This window comes from Ursus maritimus, unplaced genomic scaffold (assembly GCF_017311325.1).
Source record: "Ursus maritimus isolate PB19 unplaced genomic scaffold, ASM1731132v1 scaffold_16, whole genome shotgun sequence".
In the NCBI taxonomy this organism is placed as follows: domain Eukaryota; kingdom Metazoa; phylum Chordata; class Mammalia; order Carnivora; family Ursidae; genus Ursus; species Ursus maritimus.
In genome coordinates this window covers 35,319,754-35,332,702 of record NW_024424008.1, presented here as the reverse complement: position 1 = coordinate 35,332,702, position 12,949 = coordinate 35,319,754, and the positions used below count along the sequence as shown (strand labels likewise).

At 39.3% G+C, this 12,949-nt stretch overlaps 1 protein-coding gene across 1 annotated transcript in view; it reads left to right on the top strand.

Annotated features, from left to right (window-relative positions):
- Positions 1 to 1,665: 1,665 nt before the first annotated feature.
- Positions 1,666 to 12,949, top strand: part of JAM3 (junctional adhesion molecule 3) — an 84,314-nt gene continuing 73,030 nt past the window's right edge. The window contains exon 1 of the mRNA XM_040631012.1: positions 1,666 to 1,784. Within this exon, the coding sequence (XP_040486946.1) occupies positions 1,709 to 1,784 (76 nt within the window). The 5' untranslated portion in view covers positions 1,666 to 1,708. The remainder of the gene's footprint in view (positions 1,785 to 12,949) is intronic.

Here is a 12,949-nt window from a genome sequence, read left to right as displayed (position 1 = left end):
AAGCACCTGAATCTGCTTTCATGGGAACCTCTGTCCATATATAATATTCATGGAGAATTTCTCTCTGGTGGTGTTCTGAGTTTGAAAAGATTCTCTAACAGAGAAGACCATTTGATAGAACCATGTCACAATGCAAACACAGGAAATACAGCTGGAGAAAAGAGGCACTAGTTTTTGAAAACTACTCTGTCCACAGTCGGACACTTCATATTTCTCAGGTAACCAAAATGGTTCCTTCATTTAGGCAAATATGCCTGGCTATATATCCGGGAATGCTATGTCCAGGGAATGATAAAGAAAAGAGAAAGCGAAAGGAAAAAAGTCAGTGGGCCTAAGAAGAATTTTCCTCTTTTTAATTCCTGTATGTTGTGTTTGATGAAGGGAGAAAGGCTGCCATTATAATATAATTTTCACATACTATTGCTTGTGACTGGAATATGGTGAACTGGAACAGAAAGAAGGGTTAAGAAAGGAAAGACAAGTAAAATCATAATAAGTTGTTGAGTTATTTTAAAATTTTTATTCTGTCTATGAAATTTTGAAAATAATTAATTCACACTTGCAAAGTTTTGAGCAATTATAAACATTTATAAAGAAGATCATAAAGTGATGGCAGTGGAAGCATATCCTTGGCAACAACAGCAATCTATTTCATGTTTCTCAGCATTCGTAATTTGGTATATATAGAAATTATACACACACACTGTTCTACTTTGTAAAAACTAAAAATACTTAAAAATATGTAGGGCGACTGTATGAAAAATGAAGTCCTTAAGTTAAACATTAAAAAAAATATTAGTTGTTGGAAACTCTAGCATATTTTACTAATAACTATACTCAGAATTCTGTTTTTACCCTGTTGTTTCCTGGAGCATTAGGGGTGTATTTTCTATGTTAGATATAGTACAAGCTATTTCAAGAATTTTCCACAGTATTAAGTGACACACAAAGCTTCCTGCATTCTTAGGTCCAGTTTCCAGTATATTTTATCCTTCATCTTATCTGCTTGTCCTCATAAGATTCTGCTCCATTTTCTACTGTAGCCTTGCCATTGTCCAATATTCAGAAATCAGAGCAAAGAATTATCCTGTCTTTCTACAAAGAAACTATGGATAAAACATCACGTTTTTGTTCTACCACAGAAACGACGGATTATGTTTACTTCAGAAAGACATCACTTTTATGTACTACATAATATACATCTTGCTTATGTGGTGTTTTTGTTTTTTGGGTTTTTTTGGCCTTGCTTATGTTTTAAATAGATTTCAAGGCTTTTCCTTCCATCACATTTGGAATCAGGGCCTCAAAAGAGGTGCAGGCAATAATGCTTCGAAGACGATTAGATTGCATCCTTATTTGTGAGAAAACACTTCATTTCCAAGTTTTAATTGAGTGTTCCCTCTCTGATCTGTAGTGCCGGATTCATTTTATAGCTATGGAAATTTACTCCGCCCCATTCTTGAACACGCCTCTTTACCTCCTCCCATCAAATTCTTTGAATGAGACCGAATGGGCGCGGGTCCAGAGCATCCTCGCATCCATAGCAACCAGATTTCAGCTTCCTTTGTCACCATGGTGACCGCTGTGCAGGGCCAGGTGGTCGCTATGGTAACTAGGGGCGGGTAGTAGGGGCCCCGGCAGGCAGGGCGCATGCGCGCGGGGAAACCTAGCTGCGCCGCGAGCCCGCGGCCCCTCAGCTCCCCTCGTCATGGCGCTGAGGCGGCGACCAGCGGTCCGGCTCTGCGCCCGGCTGCCCGACTTCTTCCTACTACTGCTTTTCAGGGGTGAGTGTGCGTGTTTCTGCCTTTGGGAGAGGAGGGTTTGGGGCGGATGGGAGTTGAGCGGGCCCGGAGCTGCTGGAGTCGGTCCAGGCGGGAATAGCGGTCCCGGCTCCGGGAACGCGGGGTACTCGGCCAGAGGAGCGGCGCGCGCCCGCGTCCCGACAGAAGGGGGTCGATGCGGGGCCTCAGGGCGGGGTCCCAGCCGGGTGGGCGCGGGGGTGCGAGCGGCCGGTGCGAGGCCCGGGTAGCTCGCTCCGGGCGGTGGGCCGGTCCCTGGGCGGAGGGCACAGCTCTCTGGAAAGACCGTGGCGCTGAGGCTTGGGCTCGGAACTTGCTAGAAGACACTGCGGAGCGAGTTCCTTGCCCAGAAGTGGAGAGTGAGGGGCCTTCCGAAGTACCAGCCAGACACAGCTCTGCTCTGAGGCCTGTCTTCTTGGTTATAGCCTTCTTGGGATCTGCTGTTCATTTCTCTCTTGCTGTAAACAAAGGAACTGACTTGGGAAAACCCAGCTTTACTTTGGGGAAAATAAATTGGCACAGATCTCAATCAAGTATCCTTTTTGTCTCCAGCCTGGCCTAGGAGACCCCGCAGACCCTTACCCTGAAATAGCATCTGGGCCATTTTGATCAGGTCACACTGATAACCTTGGGAGTGTTGTCTTTTCCACTGTCTGGAATTCTCTTAGATTTGTGTGCCCCAGGACCGCTGGACAGAAGGACTGAAGTAGATTGTGTTTAGTGAGCATGTACTGTACACTAGGCACTTTGAAATCTTTATCTCATTTAGTGCTTACAAGAACTGTGTGAGGTGGATTTTATTAACTTTTCCAGGTAAGAGAACTAAAACCTAAGTCAAGTTTCCTTTCCTAGACAGTGTTCCAAGTGAGTCATAAACTCACCTTTCCATAAAGCACTACCACACTTCTGTGGTGGGCATCCGCGGGTAACCAGATCCGTTAAACCATCAGCAGGTCTTTTCAGTTCTTAGATCATTTTATTGTTTGAGTTGCCGTTGTCATCCCATGATGTTTTCCAAAATATACAAATTAAAGCACGAAGTGACTGGGAGTGGGGGTGGACAGACTAGGAAAACAAAGCACTCCTGTGTTTGATGTTCATTCTTGTGGAATGTTCATAATGTTGGTAGATAAAAGTGAGGGTCTGAGAAGCTGTGGAAACAGGACTCTATGATGAGGGATCAGTTTCAGGGTATAGATGTTGTCCATATACTTTGACTGAAAATGATTTCCAAAAACATGTGGTTGGGAGATACAAATGATCAAAGGCTAGCCGGGGGACAAGGGTGTCAGGAATGTCCAGCTCCCGGCTTTGTTGGTCACACTGACACTGTCCTATTCACAGACTGGAACAACTCCCTATTGTTGAAAAGTTCTGTTCACATGAAAGTTTGCAATTTTTATTGCAGACACATTTGGCAATTTAGTTTAGGAATGAATTTTAACTTGGGGGCTTGTTAATAAAACTAGAAGATGCTAAGGACCTCACGTACCCTTAACTTTATTTCGTTCTCCTGGAGGTTCAAGTTTTGTGGCTTTCTTGATATTAAAGTCTGGGATTTACCTGCAGAGCATAGGAGGAAGAATAAAATTTTGCAAAATAGGACTGATGACAATCACTTTGAGGGGATGCAGCTGTCTTTTTTTAGTAGGGAGCTCTTTTTCTGTTATTTTGTGTGTACTCTAAACATACTGCGATACCTTGAAAACTATTCTTTCACAGGTCATGACAACTGTGTCTTTTTCGCTTTTATGATTATTCTTTTCAATTACTATTATTTTTTAGCATTGTCGTTTAAAAAATTTGTTCCTGATATAATACATTTTTTATTAGCCTTTGCCAGGCTCTGTTATAACAATTTAATATGTATCAGTTCACTTCATGTTGATAACAACTCTCAGAGGTTGTTACTATTATTTTGCCCATTTTGTGGATGAAGAAACAAGTACAGAGAGATTCAGTAACTTGCTCAGGGTGATAAGCGCATGCATTTTAAATTTAGAAATCTTGAACTATTTTTGTTAATCTAATTTCTGGTTACTTGTATTTCATTTGACAGTGGGTTTCTTGTTATGCACCAGTTTAACAAATTATCAAAGGTTCAATGCTGTGTGGTTTGTATATAAAATATTCTTTTGTTGTATTGGTGACAGGTGCAGTTCAGCCTTACAAATGTTATACCACATGTCTTTTTTGAATGATTATGTAATAATTACTTTTTGGTTTCCAGATCTTTTGATGTCCTAGAGAGAAGTGCTTCATTTAGAATTAAAACAGTAACAGTTTGTCTTCTTGGGATAAGACAACTTGTGTGCTGAAGTTTAACAAAATCTGAAAATTAAAACTTCCAGGCAAATTTTTGAAAAACATTCTAAAACATTTTTTAGAATGACTATTTTATATTGTTTTAATTCTTTTAAAATTATCTGGCAGATATAATTATTGTCAGATGCGTGTGTGTGGGCGCGCACGCTCGCGCAGAAAAACAAAGAACACCTGCCCTGCAGCATGCAGTTCCTCAAATCAGCTGTTCATTCCCAAATGACTTGTTGATAGGCATTTCTTCTTGAGTGCTTCAGGCTGCCGAATCTGAATGGATAGCTATTAGAGATACTTAATCATAAGTAATTGCAGTATTACATCCAGACAAAATTATCCTACACTCAGCCCCTAAGGTCTGTATAACTTGCTCTTAAGCGCAGTAGGCTAGGCTTAAAACAGTTTCTTTGAAAGAAACCAGATTTGTAATTAAGCACACTTTCTGATATGGACATACAATGTAACTGAAGGAGCTATGGATTTAGTATATCCAGCTAGCAGCTGTTAGAGATGTGATATTAGCAGATTCCTTCTCCATAAATTCTTTACATTTTTTCAAAGCACAAGTGGGGTAAAAGAAAAGAAAATATGTGTGTGAATGAAGTTAGGATGTATGGAGTCTGTTGAATGAGACCCTGTTCATGAAGCTGGATTCTCTTATATTTAGAATCAGGTGGTGTGAGTGTGATGGTGTTAGGGTTGAATACAGATTTCAGATCTTCTTTCTCTACCCTCTGAATGCTAACCATATATGCAAATAGCTTCACTGGAGTATAAAAAGATCCTGAAAGAAAGTTTTGGTAAGCACATTCTTTTACACCTAGTTTAGCAAGGACAGTATCCACTATGGTACTGTATGTGGAGATCTAAAGCCTTGATTTACTGCCTCTTTGCCACTTGTCGTGATATACAAAAAGCTTCCTGAGAATTAGCCTTTGTTTCTTTTTTTTTTTTTTTTTTTTTAAAGATTTTATTTATTTATTTGACAGAGATAGAGACAGCCAGCGAGAGAGGGAACACAAGCAGGGGGAGTGGGAGAGGAAGAAGCAGGCTCCCAGCGGAGGAGCCTGACGTGGGGCTCGATCCCACAATGCCGGGATCACGCCCTGAGCCGAAGGCAGACGCTTAACGACTGCGCCACCCAGGCGCCCCTAGCCTTTGTTTCTGATTTAAAGGAATGCTGTAGTATTTTGTGTTGGTGTGCTTTCTTTGTTTTTAGATAGTATCTATTATGTGTTATATATGAATATTTAGTATATATTCAATAGGGGTTTCAATGCTCTTTGTGTAGAAATATCAAACTGTTTAATAAATTAAGACTATACAAACATTTTTTCTTATGTTATCTTTCATTTTCACAGAATCTCAAAGCTTCTATGGGTCAGCCTTCTCTCTGTAAATTATTTCCAGAGTCACATTCCGCTATATTCATACTGCTACTCTGCCTAACCTAATCTCAGCTCACAGTGACCTTTCCTATTTCCATATAAGCATAGCTCTTGGTTTGTAGTTCAGTTTAGTACAACAGTCATTTATTGACTATCTGTTATATGCCAGGCACTATTCTTCATGCTAGGGGTGCAGAAATGAATAAAGTATCCCCAGCTCTAGAAGAGCCAGGACAGTTGTATGCTGGGTTTCAGTTATTGGGTGTAAATACATTTTATCTTCTCAATGGTATTAACTCATTGGGAACAGAGGCTGAATTTAATTTCTTTTGTATCTTTCCAGATATGACTACAGAAAATATTCTCTTTGTCACTTACAAGTCAGTTAATTATCTTAAAAACTTCCTATGTGTCTAAGTATTTTTCATGTATCTTAGCTCTAGTGGCCCCAGGAAATTTGGAAATTCTCAGTTTTTACTAGTTTCTGTGAAAGAAAGCAAATGGTATTTCTTGGTTTAATTAAAAATCTTTACCATCTATGCAGTTATACAAGGTTAAGAAGAAAAAAAAGTGGGGAAATGCTTATGGTATAACTTAAGTGACACAAGCTGCAGATGGGACTAGCATATACTGTATGATTACAGTTAGGCAAAACTTGCAAAACTAGTCTTATGCTTAGGGGAAAAAAAAAACCCTGGAATATAATGAACCAAAATGTTGATAGGTGCTGTTCTTGAGTGGTAGGCCTTATGGCTGATTGTTTTCTACTCTTCTCTTTTTCTGGCTGATTCTTTTGTCTTTTTTCCAAGTTTTCTTTAATGAGGATGTTTTTTATATAATGAAATTGCATTTTGTTTTGGCCTCTAATAAATACAACGGTGGAATTTTAAATTTGACACTAGTAAAGATTTTCTTTTATTTAGTTCAATGTGATAGCATGTTGCTTGTACTCCTGAATTAATGTCAGCCCCAGAGAATGAAGGAGGGGCTGACTTGATTCAGTTGTTTGATCGTGCATTGTTTGTGACTCATTTGAGAGATTTGCTATCACTGGCTTTTGGATTGGGGAGCCAGCTGTGGCATCCTCAGCAAATGGTTAACTGGAACACTGAAAGAGAGCTGATGAGAAAATCTGCCTCTCTCCATTTTTTTTGAACAAAGTAATCTGACTAGTTGCTGTGGTCTGCCTGTTCAGAGTCAGCCAGCATTTATTGAACACCTCCCTTGTGCCAGCTGGGCAACTCCTGGAGGACTATTTTCTTTGTCTTTGGTGAGAGGAACACCAGGTCAAATTGACTTCCTTGGAAAATAGACTCTGAAAGATGTTTCCTGAAGTGAGCTGTCAGCTCCTGTACTCTTATCACTTCTTCCTGCCCATGATGGACTTCCTTGTTTGATGTCTTTCTCTAAGGAAAATACATAATTTCTTTAGAATGAGGTGCAGCTGTCTGGAGGGTTACAAAGAATGCAGCAAATCCTAAGACAGCTGCCTTTTTTTGGGGGGGAGGGGCATGTTTTTCCTCTAAAGTATCTCTGTCAGGGTGCTGGAACTTAAACAGCCAATCCATATTTATTTAGCAGTCTCGGTTTTCATGGCTGTAAAGCTTTCCATGAGCAAAACAGGGAAATCTAAGATGACTACTTCTCCAGACCAGAAGAAACATACAGTTTAGATAGTGAACAGAGTAGCATCTTGGGAAGTATTTTAATGTGTTTAGAAGCAAGAGCACTTACTTGTGCTTGCCTGGTAGGGGAGAATTTGAAGAAGGAGCTGGACTTTTAGGAATAATTTTGATTTACCTAGTGCAGATTTGGGGGAATGGAGGTGTTGAGGGCCAGTAAAGTGAAGGAAATATTATGAGCAAAGGCATGGAGTTGGGAATACATATGTTGTATTTTAGTACCTATGAGTTATAATGAGAAAAAATACCACCTACCATTTATTGAAAACTGTGTGCCAGGCGCTGTACTGATAGCTTTACCTGGGCTATTTCAATTGATCTCAGAAATCAGTTTTTATAGGTTTCATTTTGCAACTGATGAATCTGAGACTCAGGCAGGTTAATTATCAGCCTAGAGTTACAGTTAGTAAATTGAGGAGCCAGATTGTCCATTGTAAAGAACATTGGAGAGTAACTAGATTGTAAAGTGCTTTTCAGTGCCAGGCTAAGAAATTTGGATCTTATTATGTAGGTTCTAGAAATTTGTGTGGCAGTTTGAATCAGGGAAGTGGTAAGATCAAAATGATTTTAGAAGTATTAGCCTGATACTCAGGAAGATTGGAGAGGGAGGGTTCGTTAGGAAGTTTAAGATCACTTCCTTCAGGGTAGGTCTCTTCATCTTCAAGTCACTTTTATGTGTATCTAAAAATATATTTATTTTGTTCTTGAAATACAGATTTGCTGGATGTGTAATTTTTGGTTGACAGTTATTTTGTCTTAAGAGCCTGGAATATGTAACACAGATGCTTTCTGGTTTCCATTATTACTGTTGTGAAGTCTGCAGTTAGTCATATCCTTAGCCTTTTCTAGGTTGCCTGTCTTCTCTCCGGCTACTTTAAAGATCTTTTCTTTGTCTTTGGTTTTCTGAAATGTTAATACAGTGTGTCTAGGGTGTGTTTCTTTTTAGTTATTTTCCTTGTTAATTTGTTATACTTTGTGTATCTGTGATTTTATATCTTTCCTGAGAATTCTCAGGTATTTTCTGTTCAAATACTGTCTACCTTCTGGTTCCTTAATTCTTTCCTTCTGGAACTCTGATTTGATATGTATTCAGTCATTCTCTCTTCTAAGACTGTTAACCTTTCTGTCATAATTTTATATTCTTACTTCTGTGCTATTCTGGGTTATTTATTTAGCTTTGCTCTACAGCTCTTTCTTTTTTCAGCTGTGTCTAATCTGTTATTTAACCAGTACATAAAGTTTTTTTTTTTAACCAATTATATTGCTCATTTCTGAAATTTTACTTGGTTCTTTTTATAATCTGATCTCTTTAGCTTGTTCATTTTCTTAGTCCTTTTTTAAAAAACATTTCATGCATAGCTGTTTTATGTTCTTTTTCTGATACTTCAAATATCTGACATTCTTGGAGATCTAAACCTAATGTTTGTTGTTTCTCATGATGCTTATGGTGATTTGTTTGTTTTTCTTCACTCATAAGCTGATTTTTGATTGATTGTAATTAGTGCAGGGTCTGACCTGAAAATGCTTTTTGTGAGAGAGTATGCTTCCACCAGGCAGTGGCCACCTGGGATGGCTTTACCCCTTTGAAAGTCCCTGGGATTATTGGAAAATCTCAGACCCAGCTTCTCTGCCTTCCTGCTGGCCCAAGGGCACAGTCTCCCCCCTGAAGTGTTAAAAACGAGCATTTGCTCTCACAGTCCCATCCCCACCCATCTTTCTGGTTTCAGCCCATAGCTATTTTATTTGCCCCTTTAAAGATCCCCCCACTTTCTGGGAGCTCAGAAATGTATTAAAAGCTATGGTTTACAGGGGTGCCTGGGTGGCTCAGTTGGTTAAGTGTCTCCCTTCAGCTCAGGTCATGATTCTAGGGTCCTGGGTTTGAGCCCCGCATTGGAGAGCCTGCTTCTCCCTCTGTCTCTGGCTGCCTCTCCCCTTGCTTGTGCTTTCTCTCTCCCTCTTTCTCTCTGTCAAGTAAATAAATAAAATCTTTAAAACAAAACAAAACAAAAAAACCCCACTATGGTTTATATAGGACCTTGTTGGAGTGAAAAGGCCTTTGGAGTATCTAATCCACTGAACTGCTAGAAACAGGAATCTCAGCTTTTATTTAACCTATTTCCCCTTTTAATTAATCTAAGAGTCGATATCTATCTATCTATCTTTACTTTTTTATTTTCTTGAAGGATTTATTTATTTTTTTAGGGAGAAAGTGAGTGTGCATGCATGCATGAGCAGGAGGGGTGGAGGGAGAGGGAGAGAGAATCTCAAGCAGACTCCGCGCTGAGCATGGAGCCTGATGCAGGGCTCCATCTCATGACCCTGAGGTCATGACCTAGCCAAAATCAAGAGTCAGACACTTGGGGCGTCTGGGTGGCTCAGTCGTTAAGCGTCTGCCTTCGGCTCAGGGCGTGATCCCGGTGTTCTGGGATTGAGCCCCGCATCAGGGTCCTCTGCTATGAGCCTGCTTCTTCCTCTCCCACTCCCCCTGCTTGTGTTCCCTCTCTCACTGCCTGTCTCTCTGTCAAATAAATAAATAAAATCTTAAAAAAAAAAAAAAAAAAAAGAGTTAGACACTTAACCATCTGCACCATCCAGGCACCCCTCACATACCTTTCTTTAAATGTTCTTATGGTGAAGGTAATTTCTTCTGTTTTCAGTTTCAAATGTAGAAAGTATTGATTATGTTTTTCCAGAGCATATATATCCCCAGACAGGTTGTGATATACTCGAAGGGATGGATTGTATGATTCTTGCTAAGCATCACTGCTTTCAGAATGGGGCTATATATATATATATATATATGTATATATATTTAACATTTATTTATTTTAAAGAGTGAGAGAGTGTGTGTGCAAATGGGGGGAGGGGAAGAGAGAGAATCTTCAAGCAGACTCCCTGCTGAGAGTGGAGCTTGGTGTGAGGCTCAGTTCCACTATTCATGAGATCATGACCTGAGCTGAACCAAGAATGGGATGCTTAACCGACTGAGCCACAAGGCACCCCTAGGGGTATATTAGTTTAAAGATATACTGAATTGTACAACTATAATCTCTGTCCCTGGGTTGGATTCTCTGAGAAGCAACCATCTATCATTCAAGATACAGCAACTTAAAATTTGGAGAATTACAGCTGTTCTGCACTAGACAGGCAACTGGTGAAGGTGAAGACATTCAGGGGCAAAGTATAAAAGTAACCTTGAGCTTTATAGCTACATCTGAATCTGAGATTCAGATTCCTGCAGAATAAAATGCTGGTTCTCTGAAAGGCTCAGCCCATGTACTGTGAGGAAGAAAACCACCCACTGCATCTTGGGAAGGCTCCATTGTTTGTAGCCTTTCAGATACTTTTCTGGGAGAAGGAAGGAGCACAGCATCGTGGGTGTTAGGCATTCTGGATTCATTTTCCAGCATTGCATGTGATTCATTTTTGGACCTCGGGGAGATAATATTGGTTTTAATCCAAATCGTTTTAAAGTAATTTAAACACCATCCCTTTCACACTACCAGCAAAACATCCACATTTCATTCCCCTTGTTAGATGACTAACTTTAGCTATATGAGTTTCACATCCAAAGAAGTGATTTTATGGGAATTTAAGAGAATTTTTAACTGATTAGTTGAATTAGTTTATTTTTTAATTGAAAGTGCATTATAAGGTTTTGAAAACCTAGTTTATAGAATTCTCTTTCTCTTCTGAGAGTTTAGAAGTGTGTTAGAGCCAGGTAAACTTGGTTTGAACTCTAAGAGGTTGAGAGCATTCATCTTTCAGCTCCTCAGGTTTTTTGTTTTTTTGGTTTTTTTAAGTCTGCTACAGCCTTACTACATCTAATGTTTTAAGAGTTTCTCTGTTTGTTTACCCCAAATTAAAAACTGAGAGCTATTTGGTTGGGTTGGTGTTCTTAATTTAAGTTGATTTCTTTGTATCAGATATGAAGTTTCACTCTGACCATAAGTCCACTGGTAATAAAGAACAAGTTTAGAACCTTAGTTGTGAATCTAGAGCACTGGTTCAGTAAGAACAAATATTTAAGTGTCTTTAATTTACCAGGCAACTGTTTCATACAATTAGGGTACATTGGTAAAGTACCTTATGTTATGAACACTTTATAGGAACTAATGAAAGCTGTAGACCCTTTCCTCCAAAGAGTGTTCTTATGTAGATATATAAAATCTTTTATATACTATTTTTGGGGGTTTGCAGCCCCCAGAAGATTATTCATGCACCTTATTCGTGCACATTGCTCTAGGGCTCAGGATCCTAATGGGGGACACATCCTTAGAATGAATGTTTTGTGAAATAGATGTGGATTGCAAGTAGAGTTCAGGAGGATTACTAAAATATTATTTTATTCTCACGTTATTTCTTCTTTCCCTTGATTCTGTTATAGCCTAACTTTTCTGTTAGACTATTTATGGATAATGGCTGTTAGTGTCAAACATCTGGTCATGGGCACCTAGGTGGCTCAGTCGGTTAAGTGTCTGCCCTTGGTTCAGGTCATGATCCCAGAGTCCTGAGATCGAGTTCCACGTTGGGCTCCCTGCTCAGCGAAGAGTCTGCTTCTCCCTCTTCCTCTGCACTTCCTGTGCTCATGTGCTCCCTCTCTCTCTCTCTCTCTCTCTCTCTCTCTCTCTTGCTGGCTTTCTCTCTCAAATAAATAAAATCTTAAAAGAAACCCATCTGGTCATATTCTCTATACATTTGCAATTTAAATTACTCTGTAGATAAGTCAGAGAATGAAGACTTTGATATAAATGGAAAACAGAGTATACATACAACTTTCAAAATGCTTAATTCTTTAATTTTCACAGTGTTTCATCATGTTAGTACAGCTTTAGGAGGTGTGCAGGGTTAAGCCATATGAAAAACAGAATGAAATGTCAAGATGAAATTATTGCTGGATTCCTCTTGCATCTACCTCTGGTGTCTGTTTATAGCAGCTCTCTCTCTCTCTCTTTTCCTCCCTGGCTCACTCTCTCTTTCTCTAACTTAGGCATTAGTGATGAGAGGAGAATCCTAAAGACGTTTAATAACATTGGATGAGGGTTTGGATTTCACTGAAGCCAGGACAAATATTTTCTCCTCCTATTACCCTGTGGCTAATATCCCACATGCTGTTTGCAAATTACAACAAACTATTCCTCAGAGTGAGTTCAGGGTCAGGTAACTTTTTTGAGAAGGAGTATGTTTTTGTGTTTTGTTCTCTCTTCAACTCACAGATTTTACTTTCTGTGCTCTTCTTGTCAAGTGCGTTTTCTACATGTAGGGTAAATAAAATCTGTTAAAACTTTTGTTGCTTCTATTCTTATATGTGAGCAGTACCTTTTAGCTCATATATATTTTTTAAAGCTACTTGTAATGAAACCTCAAGGAAGAAAATATAATTGGAATTTGGAGGCTCCAGTTTTAAGCCTCATGACTTACCAATAGCCCAGTGATATGTGATGTGCTTTGTTGTAAAGCCTTAGTTTTCAGTGGAAATCAAAGCTTTCCCTTCAAGGAAGAAATCACTAGACTTGGTTTTCCTGATGACAGAGATGAAGCAGTTCTTTGAATGTCTACATCCACCTTTGCCATTGAGGGGTTGGATTCTAGAGAAATGTTGCCTTCTTTTTTTCTTTTGCAAGGTTGTGGCTGTATAATAGGGGAAAAATTGATGATAAGATTTAATTTATTCCCTTTTTATTGGAAATCATGATTTGGAGTATAGTCTTTGGCTCTGTAGAATTGTTTTATTTTGGTCTTCTGAGTAGCCCTTGTTTTT